This window comes from Oncorhynchus tshawytscha, linkage group LG22 (assembly GCF_018296145.1).
Source record: "Oncorhynchus tshawytscha isolate Ot180627B linkage group LG22, Otsh_v2.0, whole genome shotgun sequence".
Taxonomy (NCBI): Eukaryota; Metazoa; Chordata; class Actinopteri; order Salmoniformes; family Salmonidae; genus Oncorhynchus; species Oncorhynchus tshawytscha.
Window position 1 is genome coordinate 11,426,056 of NC_056450.1, and position 22,662 is coordinate 11,448,717.

At 37.9% G+C, this 22,662-nt stretch overlaps 1 protein-coding gene across 1 annotated transcript; it reads right to left on the minus strand.

Annotated features, from left to right (window-relative positions):
* Positions 1-9,867: 9,867 nt before the first annotated feature.
* LOC112221406 (cerebellin-4-like) lies at positions 9,868-17,722 on the minus strand. The gene is made up of 3 exons (XM_024383555.1): positions 17,136-17,722; positions 13,224-13,340; positions 9,868-12,443 (listed from the first exon to the last, which is right to left on the minus strand). The coding sequence occupies exons 1-3, from the start codon at positions 17,430-17,432 to the stop codon at positions 12,246-12,248; spliced, it is 612 nt and encodes a 203-aa protein (XP_024239323.1). The 5' UTR covers positions 17,433-17,722; the 3' UTR covers positions 9,868-12,245.
* Between the last annotated feature and the right edge of the window lie 4,940 nt (positions 17,723-22,662).

The window sequence follows — 22,662 nt, forward strand, 5'->3', positions numbered from 1 at the left end:
GTAGGCCGGCGACGACGACCTCTGAGCGCCACCCGAACAGGAAAAGGCACCATCTTCGGCGGGATTCGTGACAATATCAATGATATAAAGAATGATCGAAAAAAAACTTTTGAATACTTCAATTAAATTATGGGCAGAAAGACAAATTCAACTCCATCTTTCATCGAATCAGATGGCTTATTCATCACGAAACTATTTGATGTTGCCAATTATTTTAATGATTATTTCATTGGCAAAGTGGGCAAATTTAGGCAGAAAATGCCAACAACGAACAGTAAGCAATTGTATTCATGAATAATAATCAAATAATGAAAGAAAAGCATTAAGAAAAGCATTGCAAGTTTGAATTTTGAAAAGTTAGTGTGGGAGAGGTGGAAAAATGATTGTTATCAATCAATAATGACAAACCTCCTGGCATTGACAACTTAGATAGAATGCTACTGAGGATGGTAGTTGACTCTATGGCCACAGTGTCACGCCCTGACCTTAGTTATCTTTGTTTTCTTTATTATTTTGGTTAGGTCAGGATGTGACAAGGGTGGTTTGTTTAGTTTTGTATTGTTTAGGTTTTTTTGTATGTCTAGGGGTTTATATGTCTATGGTTGCCTAGATTGGTTCTCAATCAGAGGCAGCTGTTTATCGTTGTCTCTGATTGGGGACCATATTTAGGTAGCCATATTCATTGGGTATTTTGTGGGTTATTGTCTATGTGTTGTTGCCTGTCAGCACTCGTGTTATATAGCATCACGGTCGTTTTGTTAGTTTGTGAAGTGTTTTTCATTTATTAAAGAAGAATGTATTCTCATCACGCTGCGCCTTGCTCTCCTCTATACGACGAATGTGACACACTGTCATATTTGTAATCTGAACCTAGAAGAAAGTCTTTGTCCTCAGGCCTGGAGGGAAGCCAAAGTAATTCCGCTACCCAAGAGTGGTAAAGCGGCCTTCACTGGTTCTAACAGCAGACCTAAAAGCTTGCTGCCAGCTCTTAGCAAGCTGTTGGAAAAACTTGTGTTTGACCAAGTACAATGCTATTTCTCTCTAAACAAATTAACAACAGACTTTCAGCATGCTTATAGAAGGGCACAAATTACTGATGATTGTTTGAAAGAAATTGATAAGAAGATTGCGTGAGCTTTACTGTTAGATTTCCGTGCAGCCTTTGATATTATTGACCATAACCTGTTGTTAAAAAAAATGTATGTGTTATGGCTTTTCAACCTCTGCCATATCGTGGATTCAGAGCTATCTATCTAATAGAACTCAAGGGTTTTCTTTAATGGACGCTTCTCTAATGTCAAATATGTAAAGTGTGGTGTACCGCAGGGCAGCTCTCTAGGCCCTCTACTCTTTTCTATTTTTACTAATGACCTGCCACTGGTGCTAAACAAAGCATGTGTGTCCATGTATGCTGATGATTCAACCATATACGCATCAGCAATAATAGCTAATGAAGTCACTAAAACCCTTAACAAAGAGTTGCAGTCTGTTTTGGAATGGGTAAACTGGTCCTGAACATCTCTAAAACTAAGAGCATTGTATTTGGTACAAACCATTCCTTAAGTTATAGACCTCAGATGAATCTGGTAATGAATGGTGTGGCTGTTGAACAGGTTGAGGAGACTAAATTACTTGGCACTACTTTAGATTGTAAACTGTTATGGTCAAAACATATAGATTCAACGGTTGTAAAGATGGGGAGTGGTCTGGCTGTAATAAAGAGATGTTCTGCTTTTTTGACACCACACTCCAAAAAGCAAGTTCTGCAGGCTCTAGTTTTGTCTAATCTTGATTACTGTCCAGTCGTGTGGTCCAGTGCTGCAAGAAAATACCTTATTAAGCTGCAGCTGGCCCAGAACAGAGTGACACATTTTGCTCTTAATTATAATTAGAGGGCTGATATAAATACTATGCATGCCAGTCTCTCTTGGCTAAGAGTTTAGGAGAGACTGACTGCATCACTTCTTTTTTTACAAGAGACATTAATTTGTTGAAAATCCCAAATTGTTTGCATAGTCAACTTACACACAGCTCTGACACACACACTTATCCCACCAGATAGGCCACCAGGGGTCTTTTCACAGTCCCTAAATCCAGAACAAATTCAAGAAAGCGTATTACATAGAGCCCTAATTGCATGGAACTTCCTTTCATCTCATATTACTCAAATAAACAGCAAACCTGGTTTCAAAAAACAGATAAAGCAACACCTCAGGGCACAACGCCTCTCCCCTATTTGACCTAGATAGTTTGTGTGTATGCATTGATATGTAGGCTACGTGTGCCTTTACATTTTTTTAATGTAGTTCTGTCTTTGAGCTTTTCTTGTCTATTTCAAATCAAATCAAACTTTATTTGCCACATGCGCCAAATACAACAAGTGTAGACCTTACCGTGAAATGCTTACTTACAAGCCCTTAACCAACAGTGCAGTTGGTTAAGGGTTCTGTATTATGTAATTCTGTATTATGTTTCATGTTTTGTGTGGACCCCAGGAAGAGTAGCTGCTGCTTTTGCAACAGCTAATGGGGATCCAAATAAAATACCAAAATACCAAATGTAATCAATGTCTTGTATGTAGACAACTAAGTAACTATATCTAGTTTATTGATTTACAATAACTTTGTTAATACAGTTAGACTTGAAGTAGAAGTATCCTGCTGAGCGACTGCTGTGAGTGGATTATTTTCATCAGTCAACCATTAAGCAGAGAGGACATATTTTAAAAGCACATAGTTTAAAATGAGTCCAATAATTTCATTTGCTACAGCACGTGGTTGGATAAGTGGACTAAGCACAACTGAACTTCTTTGCCAACAGGACGTTGTGGCAAAAAGTTTAGCCATGGCGCTATTGTAAGTCCAAGTGTTTGTTCTACCACTGTAGTGGTATACAGTATACTCTGTATATAGCCTTTAAGTAGTTTTGTATATTACAGCTCTGACAGCGAATCAGAGTGAAATATCCAATCAATAACAGATATCAATCAGTCTAAAGGCCTCATGTTGATATTATAGTGCTTAAGTGATTCATAATTCATTTAATGTACCGGTCCTTTAGACATAAGAAAAGGAAGACATCATCAACTGAAGAATGCTAAATTAAATAGTCATTTCTGATTTGATTACTGTAATCAACTGAAGTTGCTCTAGAAGACTGAATGTGCCATTAATCTGAGTGGCGCTCCATTCCAACACAGCTTGGCTTAATGTCAAGGGCCCCCTGTGTGGATAGACGCACGCGGACAAGCATCTCGGCAAAACAGTTGGAAAAAAAGTGCCACATGTTTAAATGTCAAGCTAAACGAAAGTTTCTTTTAACTATGGGGACCCGGACATATGCCTAACTTTAGGTGAAGGCATCCTTGTTTTTGTTAGCTAACAAATAAAAAATGTTTAGAGCAATTCTTGACATGAACAATTCAGTTAAAAATTCAGCTATTTACACAATACAGGCTGTCCTACTTTAATGTGGAGGCTGGATCATGGGCCATTTAGGGTCAGATTAGTTTATATCCACTGAGCAGCAAGTCTGAAAGGTCAACAGGTGTTTTACTGCAGACGCCTGTGTCCTCAGACTGCTTTATATTGTCCTTTCTATTCTGACTGAGAGATACTTTCTATACGGTATTCATACCCTCCGCAGGCTACATGTTTACTTACCGTCAGATTCCACTAATGCACATTTGAATACAATTTTACTTGAAGTTGGCAGGATGCACAAATGTGGTTTGTACCCATCTACCTTTCTGCTCTAGTGATTGAGACGAGGCAAAAGAGACAATGGGGATTGCTCTTCATCATCCTAGCAGACAGATCACCATTAGGACAGAGCCCATTTCCGTTGGATAATGCAAGAGTCCTCACTCACAGATCCATGCTAAGGAAGACTACAGTATTTTAGGAGTATATTAAGAGCTTCAGATGTCATTTGTAGTTAATACAATCAAACAGAGGCTTTGTGCTGAAGATGAACTAAGGAATAATGACCTGAGCTGGTTTTGATCATTTAAAAGAATACACTTAATCTCAAATGTTATGAGCACTATTACCGATGCGATTTGCTATTCAATCTGTATCGCTGAAGCTTTACAGATTGCTCGAAATGTGCTCGAAATGTAAAGGTTATTTCTGATTGAGCTGACATATGCTGTGTTTACCGTGAATACAGTCTCCGCTAACGCGAGAACGTTGCCTTTAAATTATAATCACCCTGTAAATCTGAACTTCTGCGATACGGATTGAATAGAGCCCCAAGTCTGATTCTATGCAATATGTAAATGTAATATATATGCCCTTGAACATTTAATAGCATCATTTTGAGCATGATTTAAAGGGAAATATGCTATTAACCACATTAATTTTTTATTTAACCTTTATTTAACCAAGATAAAGCAAAGCAGTGCGAGCGACATAAACAACAACACAGATTTACACATGGAATAAACAAACATAGTCAATAATACAATAGAAAAAGTATATATACAGTGTGTGCAAATGAGGTAGGATAAGGGAGGTAAAGGCAATAAATAGGCCATAGTGCAGAAATAATTACAATATAGCAATTAAACACTGGAGTGCTAGTTATGCAGATGAGTGTGCAAGTAGAGATACTGGGATGCAAAGGGATGCAAAGGAGCAAAATGAATAAAATAAATAACAGTATGAGGATGAGGTAGTTGCTACTTACAGATGGGCTATGTACAGTACATAACCAAGTACTTAACCTTCACTTTAAGTGAAAGCTAATATACCAACATAGAATATTCATTATTTTACAGAAAACAACAGGCAACAGACCTTCCACACACGTATCATCTAATCTGCACACCACACCATATGCCTACTCTGCATATTGACTGAGAGTTAGCTTTCGATAGCAGATGAAAGAGGCTAGCCTACTGTGTGTTTTAGTTTAGTATGGAGTGTATGGACTAACTGAGACAAATCACTGTAAGCCATGGAGTGGTGCATCTGTTATTTGAAACAGATGAAATGAAGAAGAAGCTGGGCTAAATTATCTTTTGGCAGTGAAAAACATTAATTGGGGAAGCACAATTATATAACACATCCCAGTGGGTCAAAAATGTGTTGAAAAGACATCACGCTAACATCAATCGTAGTAATTGCAAAGGTTTACTAAATAGGTAATACAGGTTGATAGCACTGTGGGATTTGTTTTTACAGGGAATAATCTTCAGAAACCAGTAGTGTTCAGGGTATGGCCAGAATATGTAATACAGAAACTCATTGCTTCTTTATTAGTTGATTGACTCCACCTCAAAACACCCAAGTGTTACCAAAACCAGCTAGCCTACTCAGTCTAGCCCAGCAACAATATCCCTGTGGACACAGAGCATCATGCCTGGAAGCACTGGCCTGCCAGTTTGAGAAATTAGCTGAGAGTATGATCATAAACTGAGAGCTTCAGCTACCCAGGGCATGCCAGTCACTGAGCTCTACCAAATGAGCTTTTCATTTGCCATTCAGGAAATGAGTTCTTGTCATGTCGCAGTCTGCCGCAGAGGTGTTCGGCTGAGAGATTGCATTGCATGCAAACTTGGGTTCATGCTCCTAAAGCCCAACAACAACCAGACCTGCTGTCACATGGTCATTTGCATACCTCGCTATGCACTTTGGCAGTGTGTTCTGAGCAAAAAACAGGTATTTCACAACCATGCTTATTTTTGTGGAAATAGTTTTTAACAGAATAGGATCATTTAGGTTGTAATGTTAGATGTGCGCTTTTACATTTTGTTCATGGATATTGTGTGATTCTTATGAAGGATAAACATATTTAATTAGTTACAGAAGCTGTGCTAGATGGTTGATCTGACTGAGCTAAGAATGCATAATGCACCAGCATTAAAGAGTAAGTGTTGCTGATTTAATGAGTGTTAGTGTCTGAATAATTAAACCAGATGAAATAGCAAACAGGTCTGAATACCGTTGTATCAAAATAAGCCATCCGCTGGTTAAATCCTCTGGTATTGAAGAAAAAAAGTCAAGAATAACAAAGTTTTTTAAATGTTTTAAATGTAACTAGGCAAGTCAGTTAAGAACAAACTCTTATTTCCAATGACAGCCTACTGGGGAACAACTGTCTTGTTCAGGGGCAGAATGACAGATTTTTACCTTGTCAGCTTGGGGATTTTATCCAGCAAATCCCCAAGCTGACCCAATGCTTTAACCACTAGGCTACCTGCTGCCCCAAATTAAAGACATGCCTTGCACAAATTGAATTGTGAAAGTGTGGCGAGATCTTGCATATCACAACAAGTAGACTATTTGTTCATGCCATTGCTGAATACACTATAATATGCATGGTATTAACGGCCATGATGTCCATGTGTGCTCCACCTAGTGAGCCACTGGAGTGCACACTATTACTCGGGTACAGATGTAGGATCTTAATTTGATCACCCGGTTGAAGGAAACCTTTTTTACTTAGTGAATTTGATGTTTAAAAACGTTTCTGAAGTTTGTAATTTTCACTTTGACATTTCAGACCTGATTTTCCCTCACGAAAAATGTATCAATCCTGTAATAAATGGACAGCAAACTTTCCATTTATTACAATTCACATAAACATTTCCTGTTGATGGGTATTTTCTTGCTGTAGCAAACTGGCTCAAATGAAGATCCTACATCTGTAAAGTACCATGACAAGACCTGTGAACCGTAGGTCTGGTGTTGCCCTTCAGTGGCCCATGAAATTGAAATGAGCAAAGAGATGAGCAAAGAGAGCCTTTCCCAACAGGGTCCTGGCACCTTCTCAACTTGGTTAACAGCATGCTAGACCCTGTTGTTACGTTGTATTTCATGTAGCAGAACGAATTGAGTCCACACATCCATGAATCCACTTTTCAGAGAGTTCCTGTGCAACGAAAATGTCACTCAAGCTTTCTTATTCAATGCTGTGATCTTTGTTGTATACAGCAAGGGATCTATAGAATAGGTAGAATATAGTATTTCATATGAATAGACAGACATGTAACGCTTGCCTCAAAGTTGTACAATCTTCAACTCTTAGCTAGCTGCATGTTTATCCTTGAATAACTTGCTCACCAATATATTAAAATGATTATCGGAAATAAATATTATTAAAAACACTATGACATAATTGTGCTTTCTGTTCTTTCTATTTGAATAAATAACGTTACGCAGAGTAATATTTGAATATTAAATACATCTTGAGGCTTAACCAAGCAGACACTTCTAATGCACACACTGCAATGAACACTACCCCAAGAAAGTAAGAGGGATAACGCTGAAATTACAAAAGTGTTGGTGCGGATTCATTAGATGAGCTTATATCATGAAAGACTGCTGTGCATGAAGTAAACATTTAAAACAGACTGCAGAAGAGAACACAGTCAAGCAAACAACCACATTAGAAAAAATGAATTCAGTCGAAAGGAGATTCTCACATTCAGCACTATCCTAATGTCAACCTATAAATTAAAGCATACTGTAACGGTCTTCTTGATTTGAAGGAGAGGCGGACCAAAACGCAGCGTGGTTTCTATTCATGGTTCTTTAATAAAGACAACTATACATGAACAGACTAACAAAACAAGAAACGTGAGAACCTAAAACAGCCCTATCTGGTGCAAACACAGAGACAGGAACAATCACCCACAAACACACAGTGAAACCCAGGCTACCTAGGTATGATTCTCAATCAGAGACAACTAATGACACCTGCCTCTGATTGAGAACCATACTAGGCCGAAACATAGAAATACCCAAATCATAGAAAAACAAACATAGACTGCCCACCCCAACTCACGCCCTGACCATACTAAATAATGACAAAACAAAGGAAATAAAGGTCAGAACGTGACACATACGAACCTTATTGAATATGTCAAAAGATCAATACAATAATACAATAGTTAACCGAGCCAGTGTGACAACATTAAGACATCTAATAGGGGAGTGGGAACAGAGTGGATTCCTCTTAGATACCTTGCCTTACAGCTGAACTTGCTTTCTGTCAGAAAAAAAGTAATTTTGTTTTACTTCGAAACCCTCAAGAGCACTCATTTGAATTTCCAAACAGAATATATTCCTTTCTTCATTTCTCCATTTGTGTTTGTTTGTTAGCGTTATCTCAGAATTATTATTCAGTTCAGGGGTTACTTGTCCCACCGGATGCAATCAAAGCCTGTACATTCTGCACTGACATTCTGCATACCACACATCAAATAAAAGAACACTCAAATCACACCTACAGTATGTATGTATGTACATGTCATTAAATTATAACCCAAATGTTGTGTTGAAGTAGTTCAGTGGAGGTGTTAGATTGAAGGCCACGTTTGTAGGCTGAAAAATATCAACAATTCAGCGAAATGCAAAACTCAATGAGAAATGTATCCCCCAGAATCGGAGGATGTAGAATTGAATCAGAATTCTATCAGACAATGATAAATGAGGAATAACCCATATGTCTTTGATAATACAAAACATATGAATGTTCCCACCAGTTGATCAAAGCGAAATACACACATACAGCAGTAGATAGGTCAAAGGGTAGGTCATAGAGGTTATGTCAGATACATGGGCTTCTGCCTGTTAATCAAAAGCCCAAGACATGAAACAGTACCTCAAGGAATTTAGAGTAAGTTCTCTTCTTTCTACAATGTAAACGATGATTATCAAACTTCTCACTTCGTAATCAACAAGTACCTTTGCCAAATTCCAAATAGTTGGTATTATGCAGTGATTCATTATTTTATCATAAACCCATCTACAGTTGAAGTCAGAAGTTTACATACATTTAGTTTGGAGTCATTCAAACTAGTTTTCAACCACTCCACAAATTTCTTGTTAACACACTATAGTTTTAGAGGCTTGCAAGCCGTAGAACACCATCCCAACCATGAAGCACGGGGGTGGCAGCATTATGTTGTGGAGGTGCTTTGCTGCAGGAGAGACTGGTGCACTTCATAAAATAGATGGCATCATGAGGAGGGACAATTATGTGGATATATTGAAGCAACATCTCAAGACATCAGTCAGGAAGATGAAGCCTGGACGCAAATGGGTCTTCCAAATGGACAATGACCCCAAGCATACTTCCAAAGTTGTGGCAAAATGGCTTAAGTACCACAAAGTCAAGGTATTGGAGTGGTCATCACAAAGCCCTGACCTCAATCCTATAGAAAATGTGTGGGCAGAACTGAAAAAGCGTTTGCGAGCAAGGAGGCCTACAAACCTGACTCAGTTACACCAGCTCTGTCAGGATGAATGGGCCAAAATTCACCCAACTTATTGTGGGAAGCTTGTGGAAGGCTACCCGAAACGTTTGACCTAAGTTAAACAATTTAAAGACAATGCTATCAAATACTAATTTAGTGTATGTAAACTTCTGACCCACTGGGAATGTGATGAAAGAAATAAAAGCTGAAATAAATCATTCTCTGTACTATTATTTTGACATTTCACATTCTTAAAATAAAGTGGTGATCCTAACTGACCTTAAACTGGGAATTTTTACTAGGATTAAATGTCAGGAATTGTGAAAACCTGAGTTTAAATGTATTTGGCTAAGGTGTATGTAAACTTCCAACTTCAACTGTATCTGAGAAAATAGCTGATTCTCAATATTCATAATTCATGTACTGTATATTATTACACCAATTAATAGATTTGATTTGATTTGTATATTATTACACCAATTAATGTCAAGATAGTTGTAAGACAGCCAGAATGCATTGTCAAACTCACACTCTAAAACACACTGAACATGAGTGTGGCCTAAATATGATATGTAGTCATGTTGGTGATAAATAAAAGTATTGTTTCAGACATTACTGTCTGTATACCAATAAAGACCAGAATTCAACACAGATGCCTCAAATTTAATTTGACAGAAATACAATATGACTGCATGATAAGCTTCTTGGAAATCTCAACAATAATCCATCCATGTTTTCGAATACAGATATTTACCAATGGTGTATTTCATGGATTGCATACTTTCATGTTGTATGTGGAATTATTTTGGAATCCCTAGAATACATATTTTGGGTTACCGGTATTCACACAACCCCAGTGCTTTTTGATTAAAATACATACTCTGGATTGTTGCCGCCTTCGAATATTGGTCAAGTACATCTACAGTGGTAGTGAAACTTTGTGAGTGATAATCCACTGGCATTATTATAAATTCTTAAGGTAAATTTGTCAGCCAATCATTTGCACAGGATTATTTTTCAGATTCTCAGTTGTAATTGATTTCAATTCAAGAAAGTGAAAAGATTCCATGAAATAATGAAGTAAGTCATTTGAGTCACAATACTTTTCACATTATACCACAACAGACAATTGTAAACATACACCTTTTTTTTTTACTCCATTCTGTACATTCATTCATTCATTCATTCATTTGAAATACAATGCTGAGTTGTTTTCTTCTCCAGTGTCCATAATGAGGCCATGTCACTATTATTCAGTCCAGCAGTAAAGCATGTTAATTTGAGAGCTGTGCCAAATGTACAACGATCACACAGAAGGTCTATATGCATTGAGATTACAGGGATTTGAGTTTCCAGACTGAGAATTGTGAAATAGGCCAAACCTATTCCATTCCATTTGGAAATGAACTGTAGCAGCATCAGGTGACAATAGAAGCACACAGCTATACTAACTGAAGCATGAGATTCACACACAAAACACATATTCTCACGACCATGATATTGATATGCACAGACAATTGTTAACTCGGGAATATAAGTTAGGAGCAAATCAAACCATTCTGAGTCTAGATAGTATAACTCGATAAATATGGGTAGTACCGTATAGTCACAAAGGTCAAGAGTGAACACAACAGCTGTTCCATAAATGCAAAATGGCTAGCAAGATACTCTCCCTAATTGTATTCAAGGGGAAAGGTATAAGAATGTGAGTGAGATTGAGTTTGTGTAGAAATTGTCTCCAGTCGTTTCACACACACCTTATTTCTTTTACATTTCATCTGCTGATAGATTGGCTAGAATAATTCACTTTCCAAATCTCCCAAATGTTTAAAATATTGTGAGAATGCACCGGCTGTATACAAATGGTAAGAAGGAATCTCAGATACTTTGCAGGTGCCACAGGTCATGTGGCAGTCATTGATAACATAACAAATTGAAATCATTGGATGTAAAATGCCAAATTTGGTCATTCACTTAAATAAGCATTTAAATTCACCAAGCTATTATAAATGAATGAATGTGTAAATATTCAATAAATAAATTAATGTGCATAAAATGTTTTTAAAAAGCGTTAACATATACCATTGTGATCTCTTCAATGAAGCATTGCACATGACTCCACGGGTGTACCCATCATAGGTCGAAGTTCAAACAAACACATGACATGTGACTGACCACAGACAGGTATAGACATGGCCAGCAGCATAGGCTGTGATGAGGGAGGTCAATAGTGACATCAAAAGACCATAACTAATGCAGTTTCCAACTCTTGAGCATCAACTTGAGCTTCCATTGCTTCTCAGTTCAAATTAAAATATTGCATCTACAACATCTGTTTAGACTTATAAAATACTGTGTATATATGTATACAAGGGTAAAGGCTATGCCTGCAATTAAACTGCATTGTGTTCATCTGTCTGCAAACGTTGGGCACATTGTACCCCAATTTGTCAGTAATTCCCTAACACACCAAAAAGTGTTTCTCACACCTACAGAAACAAGTTGGTTGCTCCATTATGGTTCAGACAGCTGATTGTTTAGTGGCCAGAGCTGGTCTAGCAATGAGATACACATGGGAATGGCCAGACAAAACAAACTGGTGATGTGCTGTCTGAAACGACCTGGGTCTTCTATGCAGTTCTACTCAATCACAGCGTTTTGTATAATCAGATGACACAGGATCTGTCACTGCTAAATACCATGTATGCCACACTTGCTAAGAAAAACGAATTTCAAAAGATGCTATGCTAAACATATTCTGCGACTATTAAGTTTGTGTGTGAAGAATTGCTGTGAGCGCATGTTCGTCTGTTGAAGTCGTTTTTTTGAGCAGTATTGCATTTCAGAGGGATTCCCATTTCCATAAAACATCAAAGCTTTTCAATGTCTCTTTTCTTCTCTCTGTTGTAATCCATGAACACGGAACATGATATTATCCATCCTTTGGCTAGATCCAACTGATGTAGAAATGTTTTGATTATACAGTGACAGTACATTGTTGATTGAGTCATTTGAACGGTGGGGCTTTCTTCTTTTTTTTTTACAGTGGGAAAACAAGGAAACCAGAGAATGTAGAATATTGCCATCCGCCAACTAGATTTCCCTTCTCCAGTTTAAGGTAGACCTTGTCCTCTTTATCCAAAAAGAGCAGAACTCCATTGGTGGCTGCCTCTCGAGTTACGTCTTTGTCACCCGCAAAAGCTGAGATGACAGGTTTCCCATTCAACATTAAGTTCACCTGGATGACCCAAAGAGATAGCAATGAGTGAAAATAAACAAGACAGGGGAGAAATGCAGCTAATGTAGCTACTGTTCTGTACTAAAATATTTTGCCATGCTAAGATTTCATTGCCAAACATCATCATCATCCACAGCTACATAGAGTAGCCATTTGCTATAAACTATTGTTTTAGTTCAAATATGTACAGTTTGCAGGAGCCCTTTGCTTGGTGTACTTTGGAGAGAAAAAACACATTCTTGTTTAGATTAGTTTTGTCACTTTCTTAAATAGCCAGAATAATAAGATTGTATGTTTAATAAGCTCATGTAGTCTACTCCCCCTTCACCCACCCAGAGACAGCCCAGACCTTTCCAGGCTTCGGGGCTTCACAAAGAGAGGACTGGAAATTGGCACTACTTTTGTGCTAAACACACATCACCAAATTAGAAGATGTGTCTGTGATTTCCCATTGAAGTTCTACAGGACATTTTCCTAGCATTGACACGGTTAACTCTCTCATCTATTGAAATCAAGTGCTTTGTCAGAGATTTGCTTCTGCTTCCTCTAATAACCAGTCTGTTAATGCAAATCCAAATGTCCCAATAGGCCTACACAGGAAATAGTCCAGAATAGACGTAGACAAAATAGTCTTAGGCACATTTCCTAATAGATTACAAGCCCCTTTCAAAGAATGTAGCCATGGCCATTGTATAGAAAATGAATTGTCTCATGGGAATCACATTATATTATAACTGGAACTAAATTGCTGAATCAATTTGGCCAAAACAAATAGCTTACCTGTATAGTCTGACTCTGGTACACTTTTATAACATGAAAATTAAAACTGTAGATCCCTTTTCTGGGTGACAAAAACACTGACTCCAAAGTGAAATAGTTGCCTATATTCACAAGAACCTGGGGAAAGAAGAATAAAGCATTTTAGGAAGTGAAAAAATATTCTCCTCGCTGACTATTTAAGTCAGACCAGAATATTTAATGCTGCAAGGTCCAATGCAGTCAAAAATGTGATTTCCCTGTGTTTTATATATATTTCCACACTATAAGGTTGGAATAATACTGTGAAATTGTGAAAATTATGATGCCCTTTTAGTATAAGAGCTGTTTGAAATGCCTGAAATGTCAGACTTTTTTTGGTGAGAGGGAGTTTTGGCCTCCATGGTAATATCACCATGTGGTAAATGAGTTAATCAACCATTAAGAAAGTTCCAAACGTCTTTTCCAATAACAGCTCATTTTCAGTTTCCCCTCCCCACTCAGACCACTCCCAAACAGACCTAGCAAACTTCTTGCTTGAGAAATTGCCTTATGCTAATAAACTATTGTTGTGTGTTTATTAACATATTAATTGAAAACAGACACAGTAAGGTACTTAATTGTTACCCAGAAATGATTTATAATTGAGGTTTTTTTTTTAAACAGACCGTTGACCGGCTGGACCGTTAACGACCAGCTTTTCTTCTGCTGACACAACTATGGTGACAAGATTATAGTGTTAAATCTGGGATATTTCAGTAGTTGTAGACACCTCAACTCCTTAGAGAAAATGTACTGACAGTTTTAATCATGTGATTTGACATCACAAGCAGTGATCTTTTTTTTCACTAATTGGTCTTTTGACCAATCGGATCCGTCCTGAAAAAGATCTGAATTGGGTAGTGCTGAGCCTTTAGTGCTTTTTGAGGTCAGTTCTGTTTCAATATTTTAAAAAAATAATGAAATGCACTATACATTTAAATGTATGCATTATGTGGGTTAAATGCTGTATCAACACAGAACAAAACAATGACAGTTTTTCTCAATTGCTAAAACACAATTTCTGAAACCTTGCTCCATTTCCTGAAAACATTAAACACAAAACCTCATCTTCAAGCACTATTTACATAACCTCTGACTCCTCTTGCAAAATGAAACATTCGCCTCAAAACAGTTTTGCCTGTGTTCAAAATCAAACACTGCTCTCAAATCATAAACAATAGATTTTGACTGGTTGCAGGTTCATATCAACAAAGAACAAGAATTACAGTATCACAGAGACAAAGGACAAGTTTGTGAGATGCAGGGTACAGTACTGTAAAAATAGGGGTACAAGGAGGAGGAAGAACAAAAAACAAAATTGCAAAGAGCAAAGCAGTAATTTCTGATCAATTTTGAGCTACTATGATAGAACATGTTTTCGTTCATCAAAAGACAATGACGGAAAAATATGAATATTTTTTTAGATTAAAAATTTACTTCTCCCTGACAATTGTATGTTTTGAACAATGTGTTTTCTATTTTTAGGTGTATTGTTTACTGACTGTTTGAGAGTGTATATCATTTTGATCACTTTGTTTATGATTTGAGAGCAGTGTTTGATTTTGAACACAGGTAAAGCTGTTTTGAGGCGAATGTTTCATTTTGCAAGAGGAGTCAGAGGTTATGTAAATAGTGCTTGAAGATGAGGTTTTGTGTTGAATGTTTTCAGGAAATGGAGCAAGGTTTCAGAAATTGTGTTTTAGCAATTGAGAAAAACTGTAATAAATGGAAAGCACAATGTTCAGGGCCAACTTCAGCGATTGCAAAAATCGCTGAAGTTGGAGACTTTTATCTCCCTCACCAACTTAAAACATCTGCTATCTGAGCAGCTAACCGATCGCTGCAGCTGTACATAGTCTATCGGTAAATAGCCCACCCATTTTTACCTACCTCATCCCCATACTGTTTTTATTTATTTACTTTTCTGCTCTTTTGCACACCAATATCTCTACCTGTACATGACCATCTGATCATTTATCACTCCAGTGTTAATCTGCAAAATTTTAATTATTCGCCTACCTCCTCATGCCTTTTGCACACAATGTATATAGACTCCCTTTTTTTCTACTGTGTTATTGACTCGTTAATTGTTTACTCCATGTGTAACTCTGTGTTGTCTGTTCACACTGCTATGCTTTATCTTGGCCAGGTCGCAGTTGCAAATGAGAACTTGTTCTCAACTAGCCTACCTGGTTAAATAAAGGTGAAATAAAAATAAATAAATAAATAAATACAATTTGTCCATTGTACAGTATACAGCCTACATTGCACTGTACTACAGTATCCATTCTCAGACTTTCTCCTTCCCACCTTCAACAACCTGTTTGCTCTCTGAACTGGCTTATATTGGTTGTGTTGCATCATTTGAAACAGGTTAAATCAATTTTGAGTGGTTGTGTTCAATCAATGACATATGTTCTCTATTTGTATTTGATTGTGGCCACTTGTGTTTACCAGTATGGACGACATGGACGACATGTGCAGTAGAGTGCAGAGTGTGTTTTGAGAATGAGAATGTGTTTAGAGTTTTGCTGAAAAGTCTAAGTGAGATCTGCAAATTGTGTTTTACCATGTGAAATGGTTTAAGGTATTGACAACAGACTGCATAATTAGCTAAATGAGTCCAGGCAACTGAGAACTTTGTACAGCCAATGGGCTTGAGTGTTTTAGCAATTGAGAAAAACTGTAATAAACATCCCATGATGGTAGTGACTGCCCATTACTGCTCATCACTTATTCACATTACTTTACTTTAATAAAATATTTCAGTTGTCGTGTACATTACATTTGTTTTATTTGACGACTTTATTTCATTCCTAGTCATCATCTAATGTCTATTGAGCTGCTGCCTATGCTGTCTGACAAAATCACTATTTTAGTAGTTCTTCAAAGTAAATAAGGCATACTTTTATGACTGTTGAATACCAACTATCAATCACTTAGATCATAGTTTCCCAAACTCGGTCCTGGGGCCCACCTTTGTGTACGAATTGGTTTTTGGCCAAGCACTACACAGCTTATTCAAATAATCAAATCTTAATGATGAGTTGGTTATTTGAATCAGCTGTGTAGTGCTAGAGGTAAAATCCAAAATGTGTACCCAGGGGGGCCCCAGGACCGAGTTTGGGAAACCCTGACTTAGATCATGTATTTTCAGGTAGAGATACCTCACAAAGAAACTGCTCTCTATGTATCCCCTCTTGAATTTGTCTGCCTGTGTATATGCAGCCTACTAGTCCAGCAGCAACTATTTGACACGGGAGCTGCACTCTTCTCCAATAGTCTCTCTTCCAATTAGGCAGATTCAGCCAGTGATTGATGTAAAGTGTTGGTTATGCCAGTTGAGATGCCACCAGGAGGTGATATAAAACAGTGATTTTAGGTTAATTCAAACACGGAACAAAAGTTAAATGCACTGCATTTACTCCATAGAAAATGGCACTGTCTCAATTCAGAGTACCACCCAATCAAACTGATGAAGCCAAACATCTCCTGTGTGTGTGTGTGTGTGTGTGTGAGAGAGAGAGAGTGAGAGTGAGAGAGAGAGAGAGAGAGAGAGAGAGAGAGATGCCCAGGTAGGTGTGAGTGTGCTATGCACTATTCTCAGTGATAAACCCATTGCTGCTGATTAAACCCATTATCATTGATTAATCATTCAAATGCAATCAATCATTAGGTATGTAGGTTGCTCTCTAAACCAATGTTAGACTCTTCCAGAACAACTATTTTTTAAATAATATTTGTATTTAGTTATACTTTGGGGGAATAACCTGTCACTGTGTGGTCAATTAGCTATGTAAAACGTTGATTTTAAACAGCATTGCAACTTTGATGTTATAAAGTTGAAGTAAAACAAAACAGCCCTATAATCAAAAACAACGTAAACAGTCTTACTTGGTCGAAGTATATGATTCTTGTTTTATTACTCATCTCCGACGGTTCGTGATTGTTGCTCCGGACCGCAGAAAAAGCCACCTTGGAGTTTGCCGCGCGCACCGAAATGCCTAGAGGAGAGGACGAGCCCTTCCAATCCGTAGTCGGATTAGAGTCGCAAACCACAAGACATTTGCCCTCCAGGACGATAGGCTCCGTGTCATTCTGAGCTCCCACAAACTCAGAGATCAACGCCAAACTAAACATAAGAACAATATATTTTACCATCGCATTGTCCAACAACCCTAACAGCACCATTTTAAAAAAGACCCTCTCTGTATCAAATTCCACGTCCTCCTCTTTGGTCCCCCGTCGCAGACGCTTCTGACGCGATACGATTATTTTCTTGGATCCAGCAGTATGCTATATTGGTGAAAGAAAAAGACGACTTCAAATGTTGACAACAACTGATGGAAATTAACATCCCGATGATTTTCTCTTTGTCTCATTTTTATCATTTAGATTATGTTTGTGATTGAGTTAAAAATACAAAATAGATGGCTGCATGAGGCTGGCATGAAGGGTTCAGTCTGAGAAGAAGCGCAATAACATTTTTCTGACTAGTGCTCTGTGACTCTCCACATTACGCGTGTTGACTGTTAGTCCCAGTTGTGATATGCCCACGATCCAGACACGTCCATTTAGCAACGTATGCGTAAATATTTCCCGCACATAAAACAACGTCTTAATTTGTAGTTTACATTTTAGTTTTAGCCCTATTATGAATCTTTTATCTCGTTTGAAATCTGAGTATTTCAGTCTTTCTGTACCAGACTGCTGTTCAGGAAAGTTAGAAGGATGCGATTGGATACATAATGGATGTAAAGCACATGGACTATTAATCAATTCATCTTTGGCGATAATTGTTGTTTGGAGACTAAACCAAGCATTTTGTTTAGAACAGTAGATATTTGGTATTTTATTTACCATAACATATAATAAACATTATATTTTTATTTTTTATTTAACTCGGCAAATCAGTTAAGTACAAATTAGTCTGTATTTACAATGACGGCCTACCAAAAGGCCTCCTGGGGAGGGGGCTGGGATTTTTTAAAATTTTTAAATTAAATACATACATATAGGACAAAACACACATCATGACAAGAGAGACAACACAACACTACACAAAGAGAGACCTAAAGACAACAACATAGTAAGGCAGCAACACATGACAACACAGAATGGTAGCAACACAACAATAACATGATAGCAACACAACATGGTAGCAGCACAAAACATGGTACAAACATTATTGGTCTCAGACAACAGTACAAGGGGCAAGAAGGTAGAGACAACAATACATCACACGAAGCAGCCACAACTGTCAGTAAGAGTGTCCATGATTGAGTCTTTGAGTGAAGAGATTGAGATAAAACTGTCCAGTTTGACTGTTTGTTGCAGCTTGTTCCAGTCGCTAGCTGCAGCAAACTGAAAAGAGGAGCGACCCAGGGATGTGTGTGCTTTGGGGACCTTTAACAGAATGTGACTGGCAAAATGGGTGTTGTATGGAGGATGAGGGCTGCAGTAGATATCTCAGATACGGGGGAGTGAGGTTTAAGAGGGTTTTATAAATAAGCATCAACCATTGGGTCTTGTGATGGGCATACAGAGATGACCAGTTTACCAGAGAGTATAGAGTGCAGGGATGTGTCCTATAAGGAGCATTGGTAGCCGAATGGTAAAGAACATCAAGCCACTCGAGAGCACCCTTACCTGCTGATCTATAAATTATGTCTCTGTAATCTAGCATGGGTAGGATGGCCATCTGAATCAGCGTTAGTTTGCCAGCTGGGGTGAAAGAGGAGTGATTACGATAGAGGAAACCAAGTCTAGATCTAACTTTAGCCTGCAGCTTTAATATGCGCTGAGAGAAGGACAGTGTACCGTCTAGCCATACTCCCAAGTAATTGTTTGAGGTGACTATGAGGTGACTACCTCAAGCTCCAAACAGTCAGAGGTATTAATCACACCTGGGGGGAGAGGGGCATTCTTCTTACCAAACCACATGTTGTTTTGGAGGTGTTCCGAACGAGGTTTAAGGGTAGAAAAAGCTTTGTTGTAGAGCGTTTAACACAAAACAATGTATAAACAATGTATACACCAACACTCCACAAAGGGTCCCTTAAATGGAAACAAACTAAACGGAACCATTAAATGTAATGGAATTCACTATTTTTATTTTTATTTAACCTTTATTTAACTAGGCAAGTCAATTAAGAACAAATTCTTATTTACAATGATGGCCTACCCCGGCCAAACCCGGACGACGCTGGGACAATTGTGCGCCGCGCTATGTGACTCCCAATTACGGCTGGATGTGATACAGCCTAGATTCGAACCAGGGACTGTAGTGACGCCTCTTGCACTGAGATGCAGTGCCTTAGAACCCTGTGCCACACTAAATGGAATTACAAAGTTTTAGACCCCTCTGCATGGTGAATATTTCAATTTTGTCAACAATATGATGCTCTGCTGTGTTATATAAGCATCACAAAATGGAGGGCAAGGGGGTACCACCATGCCAATCTGAAGTGTTGTCATTGCAATATGAGTGATTTTGTACAACTCACACAGCTTTGACAACAATACCTGATGCATTGTGCATTGCCAATATGTTTCCATGGCAATAGGAATTTCCGAGCTCAGGGGCTGTGATTGAAAAAGGACCATGTATCCTTGTGTGCTATAACCTTTGTAGCATGTGTGCCTGATGTATATCAATGAGAGAAGTATGGCTACTTGCATGATGACAGGAAGAAATTATATATTTTTGTAAGATGAGGCTAAAGCATGTTTTTTTGGGACGGGTCTTGTCGTGATGTTGCCCACACAGGACATTGTGAATCACTACAGATACTGAATGCAACATTGCCACATTAGAATGGTCATCCTACCTAACATGTATTGTAACGTTGTTCTACAGTGGAGTGGGTATTCGCAGGCGCTATGGTGTCAAGAGGTTACCTACCATACAGTAGTACCCTACATATAACATATATATATAATATCCTACTATAACCGTCTTGACCCCATAGCTACAGTAAAGAAGAACAAGCATTAAAGAGTGCTATGGGGTATAGATGGTCACGGGTGCAATATCTTACATGTTACTTAATGGGTCATCGAACATTCTGACAGCATGCAATACATCTGCAGCTCTCAACATTCCACCTGACTTGTGAGCTACACACAGGGCATTTACATGGCCGTGTAATGCATCTGAAATGATGTCTTGAGACTTGTTGTGCAGTATAATGGTGACTGAATGATAAACTGTGATTTGGAATGTCACATCAAATACCTGAGATCCAGATCCGTCACTATCCACACGTTCTCCTTTGATCAAATAAATAACCAATTAACTTGTTGTTACAGCAAGTTGATGATTGTGGGAAAGTGTCTTCTTTACTGTTCATACAAAATGTATCATTAAAGATGGATTCCGCTGTAGGGGGAAACAGCGCCACTGTCCGTCGCAGCACCATTGTTAATGTTTTTGTTGCCAAGCTGAGGAGCGTCGCGCAGCATGGTAAAAAAAAAAATAATAATTGCAGTAGAGCGCTCCTCTATCGGGCTTGCAATGATTATCCGAGGGGGGGAAAAAATGTGTTGGTTGTTTGCAGTAACTTCTTTGTTGTTGTAATATCCAGAACGAAAGTGGCTGATTCGCCAGCACGGATTCCGGCATTAAATGTTAAATCAAATCATGTAAAATGTCACTATTTTATGCAACTTTTAGTAAGTGGAAATGAAACATTTTATCTTGAACATCATAAAGAATCAGTTTTCCGGTAATGAACTGTAATTAAATGTATCTTTGGCACAACAGCCACTGGAGAAGCTGGGCCAGAAATCTATTCCTGGATGACATGTGCGACTGATGAGTACAACTTATTGTAGAGAACCACAAATAATGATTCAATGATTCAACCTGTTGAATACTTCAGAAAGTATTCATACCCCTTGACTTCTTCCACATTCTGTTGTGCTACAGCCTGAATTCAAAATTGATTAAATATATTTTTCTTCTCACCCATCTCCACACAATACCACATAATGACAGAGTCAAAATATGTTTTTAGACATTTTGCAAATATATTCAATTAAATACAGAAATAATGAATTTACATAAGTATTCAAATCCCAGAGTCAATAAATGTTAAGACATCTTTGGCAGTGATTACAGCTGTGTTTTTCTGTCTAAGTCTCTAAGAGCTTTGCACACTAGAAATAGATGCCCTTCTTTACGAAGCATTGGAAAACCTCCCTGGTCTTTGTGGTTGAATCTGTGTTTGAAATTCACTGCTCAGCTAAAGGACCTTACAGATAAGTGTATATGTGGGGTATGTGTGGGATTCAAACATCAGTGCTCTACCTGATCTATGGGTATAACACCTGTTATATAAACACTATTCTATAACCTTTTGTGATTCTTTAGATATATTAAAACCCTTTGGTTGAAATCAATTCCCCTGAATAGAGGTGAGCAACAACATAACTTGCCAATTATTTTTTATTGATATTCCCCTTTAAGACTTGCTGCTGTAACCTCCCTCCTCTGCTGTGTAGGTGAAGACATGCCTCTATAAAATTGCTCAGCTTCTGACTTTGAAACAGAGCACAAATCACATTAATATTCTGCCAGCAGCCCCCAGAAATTAATTCATTTTAAATAAATGAAGAGAAAAAAAACAGTTTTGTTGTCAAAATAACACATTTTGCAGCTTGATAAAGAAAGAAATGAGAGGACGTAGATGTTTTATACAATGGCAATGCTGCATAGCCCATTTATAGACCTACACAATGCACTGTAAACTGACTAGCCACATATACTGTAGCACACACTAGTCACTGTAACAATGGTCCTAACAACATCTGGTTAATGGTAACCATTAGATTTAGAGTAAAACTATTTGGTCAAAGTAGACATCCTAGAGGGAGATGGTTAAACAGAGACCATCATAGAAAAGCATGTGTTATGATATGAGATTGACTTTTCACCTCAGACAGTTGTATGATCAGTGGGAGGGAGACATGAAAGACTTTGGGAGAGTTATCAAGCTTGGACCATCGCAATACGGTCAGCAGTCGACACTTTAAGAGGATAACCATCTAGGGCTGGAAATAAGTATTTGTCACAGAGAAACAAACGAGGTTTCTCTCTTGTGAATGTCAACTTACAGTAAGTACAAGTTACAGTGCCTTCAGAAAGTATTCGTACCCCTTGACTTATTCCACATTTTGTTGTGTTACAGCCAATACACCATCTACACAGAATACCCCATAATGACAAAGTGAAAAAGTTTTTTTTTAATGAAATGCAGAAATATCTAATTTACTTAAATATTCACACCCCTGAGTCCATACTTTGTAGAAGCACATCTGGCAGTGATTACAGCTGTGAGTCTTTCTAGGTAAGTCTCTAAGAGCGTTCCACATCTTGTGCAACAATTGCCCATGATTCTTTTAAAAAATGTTACATTTT

Excerpts from the sequence above, each read along its gene's own strand:
- LOC112221406 (XM_024383555.1), bottom strand. The coding sequence starts at position 17,432 with ATGGTGCTGTTAGGGTTGTTGGACAATGCGATGGTAAAATATATTGTT. Across the intron at positions 13,341-17,135 it reads GAATCATATACTTCGACCAA|GTTCTTGTGAATATAGGCAA; the intron begins GTAAGACTGTTT and ends TTCTTTCCCCAG. Across the intron at positions 12,444-13,223 it reads ACCAGAGTCAGACTATACAG|GTGAACTTAATGTTGAATGG; the intron begins GTAAGCTATTTG and ends TGGGTCATCCAG.